Raw genomic sequence first — 13,686 nt, 5'->3', positions numbered from 1 at the left:
GACAGAGCCTCAGAGATGCGCTACCAGGGGGCAGGCAAGTTGCTGGGCCACTGCCTGGAGGAGGAGCTGAGGCTCAGGCTTCCGGGGCAGTGACCTGGCTGAAGGCAGGACAGGCCCTCACTGGGCCCTTCTGTGGTTGCACAGGCCGCCTCCAGGTCGCTCTGGGTTGCTGGCAGGTAAGGGGCTGCTGTGGAAACTCCCGGCGCAGTGGAAAGTCCAAAACTCTACAGGAGCCCGTGTGCTAACCTCCAAGGCAGCAGCCAGGCAACGCCCAAAGCTGCCAGGCCAGCCTGAGGGCGCAGAGCCACCTGCAAGGGTGTTGGGGCTTTAAAAAGTCAAGTGAAGACTTTGGTCTTCTTGGCAGTTTGTAAATTTCCCTTGAACAGTTGGCTTGTGGCTAAGGTGTCCCTCCATGACCACTCAGCCCCCCAAGGAGAAAATCCACCAGGTGCAAAGTGATGATGGAAGACCACGATGCTGAAAGGGGAGGCCCTCTGGGCCGATCACCCCAAAGCCACAAACATGGGTCCCTGGCATCCCAGGGCCTCTGTGTGTGAATTTGGGAGCAACTTAGGACTGGGAACCCAAGCCCCACACCTCCATGTCCACACCCACAGCAGCCACTGAGCTCAGTGCCCCTGAGATAGGCAGCACCAGGGCCCTGCTCCCAGGTCAGTTTCCAGAACATTCTACAGGACAGCTAGCCCAAGAGAGCCACCCTCAAGTTCTGGCCCCTGAGATGACAACAGTCTCCGCCCTCAGCATGGCCTCCTGCGCCCGACCCCAGGCTGTTGGAGCTCACCTCTGACACCCCCTCCCCAGGCTTGGAGCAGCCCGAGGGCCCAGGACCTGGAGGTGGGAACACCAAGGCAGGGCTCCTGCATCAGGAGGAAGGGGCCCCACAATCCCCCCACCCTGAACCCTCACCTCAGTCTAAAACATGAAGGCTGACACACGTGAGAAGTCTTGGGGACACCACCAGCCAACTGGTCATGAGTCTCCTCTCTGACCCATGTGGCAGGTCCCAGCCCCGTGCTGGCCCTGACCCCAGGCTTCCCCCCACTCACCTGTCCCCAGGTGTCCAGCTCTTCTCCCTAACACAACTTGGCCAGATGCCTTCCTCCACAAGCCTCCTGGGCTCTGCAGCCTGACCACATGGATGGGCCTTCCCACCATGTCTCATGTCCCTGCCCCCCACCCAGACCATGCTGCCTGGGCCACATGGGCTCAGGGTCCATGGACACCCTGGTCCTCTGCCCCTGCCCACCCATTGCTGGTATGCTGTTCCCATCTCATGGACCAGGGACCCCTGCTGTGATTCTCCAGGGAGCCTTCTTCACTTCCCCCAGAAGCTTCTGTCCCCAACCCTAGGAAGACCCCTGGGGTGCCCCTCCCTCGGTTGTGAGCCAGCCAGACAGGGGCTCCCATGGCTAATGCTCAGATATGTCTGTCCATGGGGTTAGTCAACTTCCTAGAAGCTTTACTTCCCAACACACCCAGAGGAGGTAGAGGATGGATTGACCCTGGGGACTCCCAGTGGAAAGTGTCCATTTCAAAGATGAGAGAAGGAGAGACACTTGTCCCGCATCACCCAGCCTCCAGGTGATGCCCAGCACTGAACCCACTGATACACTAAGTCATAACCCAGGGCACCCCTTATCAGACAGCACCCCTCACTGGACCCCTCCTACAGCCCCAGACTAGGGATTCTGAGCAGCAGCTGCGGAGGCAGTAGTGCCCACTCCCTGCCCCGGCTCAGCTCCCTGGAGGCTTCATGCGCTGGCCCCTGGCAGCTGCTGGAGGACACCCAGCACTGCTTTCCCCCATTTGAACAGTGCCCCGTGGGATGCTGGCCGGAACCACGTTTTGGGAATTGAGTTTGGACGCTTCTTTACAACGGAAAGAAAAGTCAACAGCCTGCCGGAGGTGTTCAAGGGCGCTGGCAGGTGGCTGGGACCTTGGGGAACTCAGTCACGGGGAAGTTTCTGGCCCCTGAGGAAGCTGCCTGGGCCCTGATTGGCGGAGCGGCCCTTGCTCTCTCCCAGGAGACGCAGGTATAACAGACTCCGGCCCCGAGGAGGCCGGAGGAAGCTGTCAGGACTCCCTCTCCCCGAGCAGGTGAGCCCGCCCAGGTGTCCCCGGCGCAGGCGGAGCGCAAGGACCAGGAGGCAGACACGGCCCGGACACCCCACAAGGCCAGCGGCGCCCTGAGGCCCCAAGACCCCAGGCGGGGAGAGGGGGCCCCCAGCGCCGCGTCCCCGGACCCCGCGATGGCGGGCGAGACCCGGGCCGGTGGGGACGCGGCGCTGCGCCGCCTGCTGAGGCTGCACCGCACGGAGATCGCGGTGGCCGTGGACAGCGCCTTCCCGCTGCTGCACGCGCTGGCCGACCACGACGTGGTCCCCGAGGAGAAGTTCCAGGTGGGCCGCGACCCAGAGGCGCTACGCGCGGGAGACTTGCCCCAACGCCGGTCCCTGGAGCCGGCAGGGTCTCGGCAGATGCGTTCCATAGGGACCTCCCCCGCCCCGCCCCACTCTCCGCCCTCAACGCCCCTCTGCTCCCCGAAGCCGCAGAGCCAAAGGGTCCCAGCTCCTAACGCGGCAGCCTGACCACGCCCCACCCACCAGCGGAGGGCGTGGTCTCCAGGACAAGTTACTGCGCCCCCAGCACCCTCCCTGCCCTCCCCAATCCGCCTTTAAACTGAGCACAGTCCCGTAAGATGAAGCCCAGGTGGCCCCCCACGTCACCCCAGCACCCCCACGCCATCCCCACACTTGCCCAAGCCTAGGGGATGGACACAGCTGCCTTCCTCGGGGTCAGCATTCGCCCTCCGACCGCGGTGGAGGTAGCAGGAAGTGGGGCCTGGACGCGGCAGGGCAGGGCCCCCACTCCCACCTTTGCTCCAGGAGACCCTGCGCCTGAAGGAGAAGGAGGGCTGTCCACAGGCCTTCCACGCGCTCCTCTCGTGGCTCCTGACCCAGGACACCGGCGCCATCCTGGACTTCTGGAGGGTTCTTTTCAAGGACTACAACCTGGAGAGATACGCCCGGCTGCAGTCCATCCTGGACACCTTCCCCAAAGGTGGGGGGCACCGGGGGCTGGGGTCCTGGCCGGCTTAGCCTCCTTCAGAGGGGTTGGGGCAGCTGGAGTCGGCTTCTGGGCCCCAACTGGACTGTAAGAGGGGAGGGATGGGGTGTTTAGGGAGCCCCTGACGTTGCCTAGACCATCTTGGGTTCTAAGAGACCAAGGGTCAGGCCTCACTTCCCTGAACGAGGCGTCAGTTCTGGGCTTGAGCTCGGCCCTTGGCCCTGCACGTGCCCCGCAGATGTGGACCTCAGCCAGCCCCGGAAGGGGAGGAGGTCCCCGGCTGGTCCCAAGGCCACTGTGCTGCTGCCCAGGCCCCCCACCAAGAGGAAGGCACTCGAGGAGCCGCGGACTGCCCCACCAGCAGCCCCGTCCCCAAGGGGCACCTCCAGTCCAGGTACTCCATTTGAGAAGCTGGTGGGGTCACAGATCCCCTGCGGAGCTCCACACACACCCCCCCAGACCGCACCCCTCCCTGACCACCCCCTCCCAACCAGCTTCGGGAGCATCTGTCCCTCCTACTTGACCAGCCTGGCAGAGGTCTCTCCAGGGACATGGGTGAGCCTGGCAATCCATGCTGCCCCTGAGCCCCCTGGGTAGGCAGACAGGTGTTCTTCCTTTTTCCTGATGTGGACACCAGAGCTGGGTAAAGCAAGGGGATCCACCAGAGTCTGGGAGTCCCCTGCTGGGGCTCTCCCACCTGCCCCTCAGCCTTGGCCCAGCAGAGGAAAGAGGGCCAGGCTGTCGGTTCTCCCCTCACCCAGCCAACACAGGCTCCCAAACCAAGACCAAGCCCGCCAAGAAGCCTGAGAGCAATGCAGAACCACAGCGCCTCCCGCTGGGCAATGGTAAGCCAGGCCCGAGGTCCTGGGGTCAGGGGCCATCCTGGGAGCTGGGACCATGCTGGCCTGGAGTCACCCCACCTGTGCCCATCCGAAATGCCCCGACCGTCAGGGCCAGCTTGGACTCTGCTTCCTCCAGAGAATTCTCCTTGTTCCTTGGCTGGACACAAACTGGGACCCTAGAGACCTCTCGTGGCCGGCTGGTGCCAACCTGTGGGCCAGCTGGTGCCAACCTGTGGGCAGGCCCTGGGGACCCTTCCCCCTCCCAGCACTGTCCAGGGTCATGTCCCAGGTCCCTGTTCATTCCTGCCTGCTGTCTTCAGCCAGTTCACACCATACACCAGGCCATACCACATACACGTACACACACACACATCATGGCCATCTCTGCAGTGACAGGCAGGCTGTCTGTCTGTCTGAGTCTGGCCTGCCCTGGGTGGGAAGAAGGAAGGATTCTGTTGCCCAGACCCCTCTGGCTCCCCACTGCCTGTGCTCAGGGGTCTTCACCCAACTGATGACTGTCCCCCCACCCCCACCCACTTTGATGCTCACTTTCCTAGGAATTCAGACCATGTCCACTTCGGTCCAGAGAGCCATGGCTGTGTCCTCTGGGGACGTCCCAGGAGCCCGTGGGGCCGTGGAGGGGATCCTTATCCAGCAAGTGTTTGAGTCAGGTAGACGGCACTGGGAGAGGCTGCCAGTGCATCCACGTCCCCACGAAGCTCCCTGGAGGCTCTGGAGCAGCTGGGACATGGGCAAGGCAGCTGGCATGCCCTGCTCCCCCAGTGGGTCTGCCGTCTCTGGAGGGGATGGTCTGGGCAGGGGATACTCTTGGACTCTAAGGGGGACAAGTGCAACCCCCGCCCTGCCCGACATACCACTGCATCACCTCCTTCCTCCACTCCCTGTGCTGGGCACCCACAGGGCACTCGAGGACCCTGGGAGCTGATGCAGGCTCCAGTTTCACCAGGCTCCAGGGATGGTCCCTGCAGTAGACTCCTAGGGCTGTTGTGACAAATCGCCACAAACGGGGTGGCTTCAAGCAACTCCAAAACCACCGTGCGGGCAGGACCACGCTTGCCCCTTCACAAGGCTCCACGGCAGATCTTCCCAGCTCCTGCAGCTCCTGGAGTGGCCGCCCCAACCCTGTGCCCTGGCTTGTGGTGTCATCACTCCAGCCTCTGCCTCCTCCCTGTGTCTCTGCCTTCTCTTCTCAGAAGGACCCTGTCCTTGGACGTAGGGTCCAGTGTGAGCCCATCTTAACATCTACAAAGACCCGACTTCCAGATAAGGTTGCTTCTGAGGTTCCAAGTGGATGTGAATTTGGGAGACACGCTTCCTTCCCCCAGCGGAGAACCCCAGCTGTGCCCCGGACCTGGCCCCAGAGCTGACTGTACATGTACAGCACATGTACAGCCTCCCTGCCAGGCCCCCCCATCTCCCCCCAGGTGGCTCCAAGAAGTGCATTCAGGTTGGGGGGGAGTTTTACACACCCAACAAGTTTGAAGACCCCGCTGGGGGAAAGAACAAGACCCGCAGCAGCAGCCTGAAGACCCTGGTCAGAGCCAAGGGGACCCAGGCCCCTGCCCCTGTAAGTACTGCGGGGACCACCCCTGGGGAAGCCTGGCCTTCAGTCCCCTCCCCCAGCACTCGAGGGACAGTGGCGTCACCTTGGGTCAGGACTCTGCTGGGGGCTGGGGTCGGCCCCTCCTGCCTCCTCTGTCCTGTTGCTGACCCGCCCACATATCCCCACAGGGTGGAGGTGACTCCAGGGCTGGCCCACGGGACAGGGCCCCAGCCCCTCCTGCCCTCCCCAGCGAGCCCCAGCTGCACCAGGTAGAGCCTGGAGCATTCCAGGATCTGAGAAGGGAGGGTGGTTTCTGTCACTCGTCCAGGGACTGGGGCATGAGAGCCAAACTTCTGCTCTCAGTGTGGAGTTCTTGATTTTAATTTTTTTTTTCCCTGATAATATACAAGTGTAAAAAGTCACGTAAGTCAGAGCAGGTGAGTCCTCCTGGGCCCAGGTGCCCACTGTCCCGCACTCGTAGTTGGGCCCTTAGGTGGGACGGTGGCCCCTGCTGGAAGCCACAGAAGCTCTTGGGTTCCTCGAACTGGTTCTGAACAAGGTGGAACCAGCTCTAGAACCCGACACCTCCACCAGGTGCTCCCAGGAGCCCCGAGGCTGGCGGGGTCTGGGGTGGGGTATTACTATGGTCAGTGTGCTCATCGCTGTGCACATCGGTCCGGCCCTGTCGTCCCAGGCAGGGGAGGGGGACTTCCAAAGAAGATGACGTCCAAGGAGGCACAGTGGGCGCATCCAGCCAAGGGTGCCAGCAAGCCTCAGGTGGAGGGGACATCGGGTGCCCAAGGCCAAGGGGAACACTGCTGGGGCTGCCCTCCACTGCCCTGTGAGGAAGGGGCTGCATGGGGATGGGCCTGCAGCCTCAGGGCCCTGGAGCACAGGCACCCATGGGAAGCCAGACTTTCTTAAAGACTGTTCTCTCTTCCCAAGAGAGGGTGTTGGGGGCTAGAGTCTGAGAGATGGTGGGGTCGTGGGGCACCCCAGGGAGCAGGCAGTCAGGGCAGGATTTCAGTTGGGAGTGGGCCAGGGGACTTGGGTGTCCCTGGGGGACTACTGTGGGGGTGGGGTCTCTGGGAGGGCCGCCCCATCCTGGGTCTTCCAGACACACGTGTCTCTTGTCAGAAGAATGAGGACGAGTGTGCAGCCTGCCGGGATGGCGGGGAACTGCTCTGTTGTGATGGCTGCCCCCGTGCCTTCCACCTGGCCTGCCTGACCCCGCCACTCAGCGAGATCCCCAGGTGAGCCTCTGCCTCCACTTCCTCCCCCAACCCCCTGCCCAGAAGTCCCATCGCTCGACCAGTGGATGGTGAGGCCAGCCCGGGAGGGGCCTTGGTTCAGGTCTCTGGGTGGTGGGTCTGGGGCCTGGGATCATCCCACCCCACCTCCCCGCGTGGCCATACTGTCCCTCCAGTCTGGCCTATGGGGCCCTGAGACCCAAGGCAAGGAGGTCAGCTCCCCTGAGCAGCTGACCCCGAATCCTAAGCAGAGTCTGGCTCCAAGTCAGGTTGGGAAGTATGGAGGCCATAGAGCTGCTCCCCAAGGGCCAGGGGGTTCCCCATCCTCTGCCTGGCGCAAGGTCCCCTGTCCTGGCCCACAGGGAGAGCGCTTCCCTCTGCCACCAGTTCGCATAGGTCAGGGCAGCCCGGTCTGTGGGGAGGACCATGGGGTTGGCATTCTCCACCCGGCCCTGCCCCACTCATCACATGACCTTGAGCAGGTCACATCTCTAGCCGGGGTCATCCCTCGGCTCCGCTCAACACTGCCCTTCCATTCTCTTCCTTCCTGCCCCTGACCGGCTCCCTTTCTGCTGGACACCGTCCCCCCAAGGAATTGGGGGAGGGTCCCAAGCGTGTACCTGCACCAGCCTCGGAGGTCATGCCTGCTAGGCAGGGTCCATGGGAGCCAACACAGGCATGGGCCACTGCCAGTTCCCAGGCGTCAGGACTTCTCGGGGCTCGTCCGAGAAGCACTCAGGAGACGTGCCATGCTGGTGAAGGCCATCCCACCAGGGCTAGCGATCCTGGCCCCCCAGGCTCTCCTGCTGACGAGTGGGCAGGCCCTTCCCCTGGTCTCCACCCAGGGTTCCCCCTCTGGGGACCATGAGGGTGGGTGACCTGGAGGAGCTCTCAGGCCTCCCCTGCGCTGCCGGTATGGGAGTCTACTGTCCCCTCTGTCCTGCCCCGCATGTCCCCGGCCGGTGACCAGCGGGACCTGGAGGTGCTCCAACTGCGTCCAGGGAACAACAGCCCAGCGGGACCTGCCCCGGGCAGAGCAGCCCCGGCCCCAGGAGCTGCCTGCAGAGACCCCGGTATGCCCAGACCATTCTCGGCCCCTCTGTCTACTTGCTCCCTGCCTCCTGGCCACTCTTGTGGGTCGGACCTGCCCCAGCCATGAAGCCATGCACCCCTACGCTGGCCTGGCCCCATCAGTCTGACTTTATTCTTCCTGTGGGGCCATGGGGGTGCAGCCCACTGGGAAGTGGCCCTTATGAGGACTGGTTGCTCAATACGCTGATTCTGGGCCCTCAGCTGCCAGCAGACACAGGGGACACATCTCGATCACAGATAACATTCTCCAAAACGCAGTGAGCGTTCTGTCGCCACAAAGGCATGAAGGACGTGAAACGCGCCCCAGAGTGTTTACTCTGACAGCCTCCGAGGGCCACGGGGCACTGCCTTCTGGTGGGGAAAGGGCCAGGGGCCACAGACCCAGGAACCGTGCCTCGACTTTTCCCACCCAGTGTGGGCCCTAGGCTCCCCATGCTCATGAACCCCGGATGGTTCTAGGCAAGCCCCCTGCAGCCCCTCTGAGAGTTGACCCTCTGCTTCCAGGCCTTCCTGGGTCTGAGGTCAGGGGAAGAGGCGAGGGCACTGCCCACGGGGCTGCCCCCTGGGACGGATGCTGCGGTCACCTACAAGCACCTGCTGGCCCCGCCCTCTCTAGCGCCCCTGCCCGTGCTCGACCCCTCTGCCTTGCGCCCCCTACTGTGCGTGGGCCCTGAGGGGCAGCAGGTGAGGGGGTGCTGGGGTCAGGGAGCCCAGGGTCCACTGGGGCAGCCAGGCGAACCTGAAATAGGACAGTCGCGGGGGTTAAGGAGGTAGGAGTCAGACAAGGGTGGGTGTGGAGCTTTCAGGAGCAGCCAGGCCGGCCATGGGGAGGGCAGGTGGGAGGAGGCTGAAGGGAGGTGCAGAGGTTGTGGGGGCTGTGAGATTACCCAGAACAAGGTGGGGGCTCTTGGGAGAGGGGGGGGGGAAGGGGGCTCCTGGAGGGATTCCAGCCAGGGTGACCATTCTCTCCTTGCCCTTGAAACCGAGCGCCATCCGCCCCCCGCCCCTCTACGCCCATCCACCCCACCAGGGCAGAACAATAAAGCAGGTAGTTCGCAGTCTACCTGGGACCTGGGTAGTCCCAGGTCTCCCAGTCCCTCCTGCATCCTCTGGAGCCCGGCCTCCGGGGACCTCTTGACCAGCCCTGGAGGGGGCCTGGGCCCACCAAGGAGGATGTAGATGGGGCACCTGGTTTTTCCAGGCCGCAGCCCAAAGGTGCTGGAGTGCCCTTGACCTCTCCTGGTCTGGATCTCGACCTGCTCCCCTACCCTGTGCGCCCCTCCGAGCCATTCGGCCCCGGCGGGGTCCGGGCGGTCCTGAACTCGAGACGCTCAGGCCACCGCCACTTCCCCATCCCCCCTACCCCACCCCTGCCTCGCCCGGGCCCTCGGTCACCCCGCCGTGGTCTGTCGGTCCACAGGGCCCGGTGCCCGGCGCGCGCTGCGGGGTGTGCGGGGACGGCGCGGACGCGCTGCGATGCGCACACTGCGCGGCCGCCTTCCACTGGCGCTGCCACTTCCCCGGCTGCGCTACTCGGCCGGGGTGAGTGCGAGGCTCGGGAGGGGGAGGGGGAGGGGGAGGGGGAGGGGAGGGCCGGCACCCCCCACCAAGACTCTTCGAGACCTGGGTCCCCAGAGGGCGCTCCCAGCCTGGCCCCAACCGGGCAGCCCGAAGCCTCTCCTCCGCTCGCCAGGGCCGCCCTGCGCTGCAGAGCCTGCTCCGGAGACACCGCCCCGGCCCCTGGGGAGGGGGCGCCTGCCGCGAGCCCCGCCCGCCCGGCTCCCGCGACCCCCAAGCTCACCGCCGGCGCCGTCGGCCCCGGGGCGCAGGTGAGGGGAGGGACGCTGGGGGCTGGGGGTGGTGGGCACATCGCCAGGGGAAGCCCGGGGGCCAGCTTCGCAGTGAGCACCAAACCGCCTGACGGTTATGTATGTATGATATTTTTATTTAAATCGATTCTTGTTTAACTTAAATCTACCTAAAAAGGAAACCCTCCTGGGGCTTCCCTGGTGGTCCAGTGGCTAAGACGCTGTGCTCCCAATGCAGGTGGCCAGAGTTCGATCCCTGGTCAGGGGACTGGCTGTGGAAACTAAGACCTAACACAGCCAAATAAATACTTTAAAAAAAAAAAGGAAACCCTCCTAAGCAACAGTGGCTGTGAAGTCATTGGTTGGTTGCAGGCCTGGCTCACGATTAACCCAGTCTCAGGGCTCCCCTAACCCCCAGCACCTTACCCCCAGCTTCCCTGAGCTCATCCCCGACCCCCGACCCCCACCCCCCGCAACCCCTGCCAGGAGCGCCATCCTGGGTTGGGGGTGGGGCGGGGAGAGCAGGAAGGAGGCTCCCCACCAGGAATGAGCAAGCAGGCACACACAGGTGAGCAGTGTGACTCCCCCCCACCCCCCTCCCGTGTCATCTCCACAGTCCTCCAGCAGCCTGGGACCCTGGGACCTTGGGAGGAGTAACCCTAACCTCATTGAAACTTACTTCCCAGGGCTCCCTCAGAACCTGGGGATCCCCCCCCCCCCACCACCACCAGTTTCTCCCGTTCAGAAGCCTCCAGGCCCCAGCAGGGACTTCCTAACCCCATCCCTGCCCCGGAAGAACCCTTGGAGGTCCCCGGGTGGTGATGTCCTACCCGTCCATGGTCCATCCCACCTCCCAGCCCCGCCTCCATCTCTTCCCTCCTTACACTCTGTGGGTGACTGGGCTCTGGGACACTGGGCACAGAGGGCCCCCACCTGCTGGTGCCCTGTTCCTTCTGGAAGTTTCGCCTCACCCCCAGCCGTCTGCTGTCCATGCTGAGCCACACCAGGCTGGTGGCCCCTCCAGGGGCCGGAACAAGTGGCTGTTTGCAGCTGCAAACCCGGCATTGTCTTATGGTTCCACTTAGTATGGCCTGTCCCCCTCCTAACCTGTGATGGGGGAGTGTGCCTCATCTGCTCTGGCCCCTCACCCAGGAGCAGGGCAGGGAACGCATGACTGTTGGGTCACTGAAGGGCTGGCTTGGGATCAGACCCTTCCTCTCTGGGCCTCAGGATTCTCATTGGTGACAGGAATCCTCCCAGCTGCTCCTTCCCCCAGAACTGTGGAGGCAGGCAGGCCCCCGGGGCCTTGGGCAGCCACTTCAGAGGGGTGGCAGGGCCCTTGGTGGGCAGCCCCCACCTCACTCATGCCCACTCCATCTCTGCCCCGCCCCCAGGAGCTGGATGTTAGAATTCAGTTCCCGGGGTCCCACCTGGAGAAGTACACAGCAACCGCTGCCTTGGCATGGCCACTGCCCCCAGCCCTGCCCCCTCTGTAGAGAGTCCTGCTTCTGTGGTGATGACCCCAGCAGGGGTGTGGAAGTTGGGTTGACCTCCTATCTTTCTGGGATCCAGGCGGGGGATGATTCTGCTGGTCATGAGCCGGTTCTACACAGGGACGACCTGGAGTCCCTCCTGAGTGAGGTAACATGTCACCCAGCCCCCTCCTCCTCCCCTCCTCCCCTTTCTCCACGGCCTCTGAAGCAGTCAGCACCCCTGTTCCGGGCCCATGGCATTCCATGGGCCCCCACTGCCAGATGGCGCTGGCACCTCCGTGCACAAACAAGCCAGAGGGGGCCCGGAGCTGCCCCCTTCCCAGCCTCCCTGGAGGTCCCAGGCCTGGGACCCTGAAGGGCTGGTGGTGCAGAATCTGGCACCAGGGCCGCTGAAGCCTGACATGGAGGTCGAGACTTTCCCCAGGTGTGGGTGGAGGCTGCGCACTCTGGACCCTGCAGATCCCTCACTCACTGCTCTCAACGCAGGCTTCTCTACCTGATGATGAGCAGCTAGAATAACTGGGAAGAAAAGGTGGCTTTTAGGAAAGGTCAAATTTCTCCAGCCACCCCCAGGCCTCAGGTGGCCAGTGTGTGTTCTCTTCAGGACCCTGGTGTGGCACTTGGGGATCCCAGCTGACCATGGAGGCCCTGCCTTATGTGATGGGCTGGGCACGGGCAGGTCCCAGACACTACAGGTGTCTTTAGAGAGCCCAGGGCCCCAGGAGGCAGGCCCTTCTGGAGCAGATCACCTTGTTCTGTTGGAATATTGGGTGTTCCCACGGCTCCCCGAGTCCTGCTGGAGCACCAGGCAGGTCCTGCAAAGAGCTGGGTGGAGGGAGGGAAGGAGCTGGCTCTGCTGGTCACCTGGGAAGAAGCCACGAGGAGCCAAACAGCCGTGGTGGCCATGCCCAGGCATAAGGGATGCTTGGAGGAGTGGACGTGTACGGTGGGGCCTCAGGCCTCAACATCCTCACCTCTGAGTAGAACAGCTGGGTCAGATGTTGATGACTCAGGCGGCCCTGAAGGCCAGAGCAGATGGGTTGTGGGCCAGGCAGGCACACTTGCCCGCTGAGGCTCCAGCCAGGCCCTGAGCCCGCTCTCTGCTTCCGCAGCACTCCTTTGACGGCATTCTGCAGTGGGCCATCCAGAGCATGTCCCGCCCGCTAGCCGAGGCGCCCACCTTCCCCTCCTGATCTGGATGCCGGGCTGACCCAGACTGGGCTGCAGGCAGCATGGAAGGGGGAGGGGAGGCACCTGTGGACTCTGCCGGAGCAGACTTCACACTTGGACCACCAGCTCTGAAAGGGATCAAGGGGAAGGTTAGGGCCAGGATCTGAGATGTTCCACATGCCATCAACACTCAGCTGATCAGCACCCTGTCTGAAAGTAAAGTCACTTCTGTGTGCTCGACGTGACTTCTGGTGCAGTGTGTTTGTTTTGGAGGGTCTGTTTCTGGTGCCCATCGTGCAGGCTGAGCTGGCTGTGTCAGAAAGAGGGTAGTAGAATGCCGCTGGGAGCAGGAGTCCCTCTGCTCCCCCTCTGCAGGAGCCCCTGGCACAGCCCCTGCCCCACTGGTCTGGCTCTGCCCACCTCTGCGTGCCCCCCGCCCCCAGACTGCTTCTACCACCTCTGCCCTCAAAGGGCCCAGCCCATCCCCACCTCAGGGCCTTTGCACGGGCTGCTCCCTCTGCTCGGGGTTCCCCTTGGTACTTGGCCTGTCTCTTTTCTCACCCGTGGGAGGTCTCAGCTCCAAAGCCACCTCCTCATTCTTTCATTCAGAGGGTCATTTATTCGGGAAACCCTTACTGTAACTCTTCTGTAGGCTGAGCACTAGGGGATATTCTGGTGGCAGGTCGTTCACAAGAGGAGGGTGACCTTAGAAGCAGTACACAAGACAGGGCCAGGGGGCCAGCGGGCCAGCGTGTGTGGGGGAGGGACCGGGAGCCGGTGCATCTGGGACAGACACCAGGTCAGGGGTGGCGGTGCTGTGGGCTGTGGGGGACAGCACGGTGCTTATCCTGCTCACCACACCTGCCACCGGAAGAGAGCCCGTCAGAATGGAGATCTTTACTGGTGGTCTCTGTCTCCCCTCTACAGCAGCCCCTGGGGACCTGGGACTCTGTCTAGTTCTCAGCCACATTCGTCCCCAGGCCCTGGCACAGCTGCTGGGTCACTGCTGCTGCAAGGAGATGGCAGGGCTGTCATACCCCTCACCTGCAGGGACCCCTCGGTAGAAACCCTGATGGGGGTCAGAGCCCTGGGGAAGAAGGGGGTGGCCGCAGGCCTGCTGTGCCCTGTGAGTAGGGGGCAGCAGTGGATGTGTGTGGACTTGGGACTCATGGGTTGTGTCGCCACCCAGGGTTGGGCAGGCAGAGAGCATTCTGCCTATCTAACAGGAATGGGGGTCCCAGCACGGGACTCACAACCTTTGGACTTTGGGGGCTCTAGCGGCTCACTGAGCCCCTCCGGAGCCCCTCTGTCCTGGGCACACATTAGGCAGCCTCTGTGGGGGTGGGGCTGGGAGTAGCTGACCTGGGACAGCGCTGGGGA

At 63.5% G+C, this 13,686-nt stretch overlaps 1 protein-coding gene across 3 annotated transcripts; it reads left to right on the top strand.

Moving 5' to 3' along the window:
* The first annotated feature begins 2,067 nt into the window (after window positions 1–2,067).
* On the top strand, window positions 2,068–12,551 carry AIRE (autoimmune regulator). Of its 3 annotated transcripts, none has more exons than XM_086416926.1 (14): window positions 2,068–2,420; window positions 2,907–3,081; window positions 3,326–3,481; window positions 3,849–3,932; window positions 4,487–4,600; window positions 5,375–5,517; window positions 5,682–5,762; window positions 6,634–6,746; window positions 7,714–7,816; window positions 8,340–8,519; window positions 9,256–9,377; window positions 9,529–9,664; window positions 11,216–11,284; window positions 12,249–12,551. In XM_086416926.1, exons 1-14 carry the CDS (start codon window positions 2,271–2,273, stop codon window positions 12,327–12,329), a joined length of 1,707 nt encoding a protein of 568 aa, XP_086273052.1. In that variant the 5' UTR covers window positions 2,068–2,270; the 3' UTR covers window positions 12,330–12,551. The 3 variants fall into 3 exon arrangements, with proteins under 3 accessions (XP_086273052.1, XP_086273042.1, XP_086273060.1); XM_086416916.1 differs by having other exon boundaries at window positions 2,082–2,420; window positions 6,631–6,746; XM_086416934.1 differs by lacking the exons at window positions 6,634–6,746; window positions 7,714–7,816; window positions 8,340–8,519; ... (2 more) ...; window positions 11,216–11,284; window positions 12,249–12,551 and adding an exon at window positions 6,188–6,332 and having other exon boundaries at window positions 2,082–2,420.
* Window positions 12,552–13,686: the final 1,135 nt, after the last annotated feature.

Source organism: Bos grunniens, chromosome 1 (genome assembly GCF_055505025.1).
Source record: "Bos grunniens cultivar Pamir isolate PY7600 chromosome 1, Bosgru_T2T1.0, whole genome shotgun sequence".
In the NCBI taxonomy this organism is placed as follows: domain Eukaryota; kingdom Metazoa; phylum Chordata; class Mammalia; order Artiodactyla; family Bovidae; genus Bos; species Bos grunniens.
Note: the sequence above shows the minus strand (reverse complement) of the source record. Positions and strands in the feature narration are given on the sequence as shown.

Bases quoted from the DNA above. Each gene is read 5' to 3' on its own strand.
- AIRE (XM_086416916.1), top strand. From the start codon at position 2,271: ATGGCGGGCGAGACCCGGGCCGGTGGGGACGCGGCGCTGCGCCGCCTG. The intron at 8,520-9,255 runs GTGAGGGGGTGC...GTCGGTCCACAG, and splicing joins TGGGCCCTGAGGGGCAGCAG to GGCCCGGTGCCCGGCGCGCG. The intron at 11,285-12,248 runs GTAACATGTCAC...CTGCTTCCGCAG, and splicing joins TGGAGTCCCTCCTGAGTGAG to CACTCCTTTGACGGCATTCT.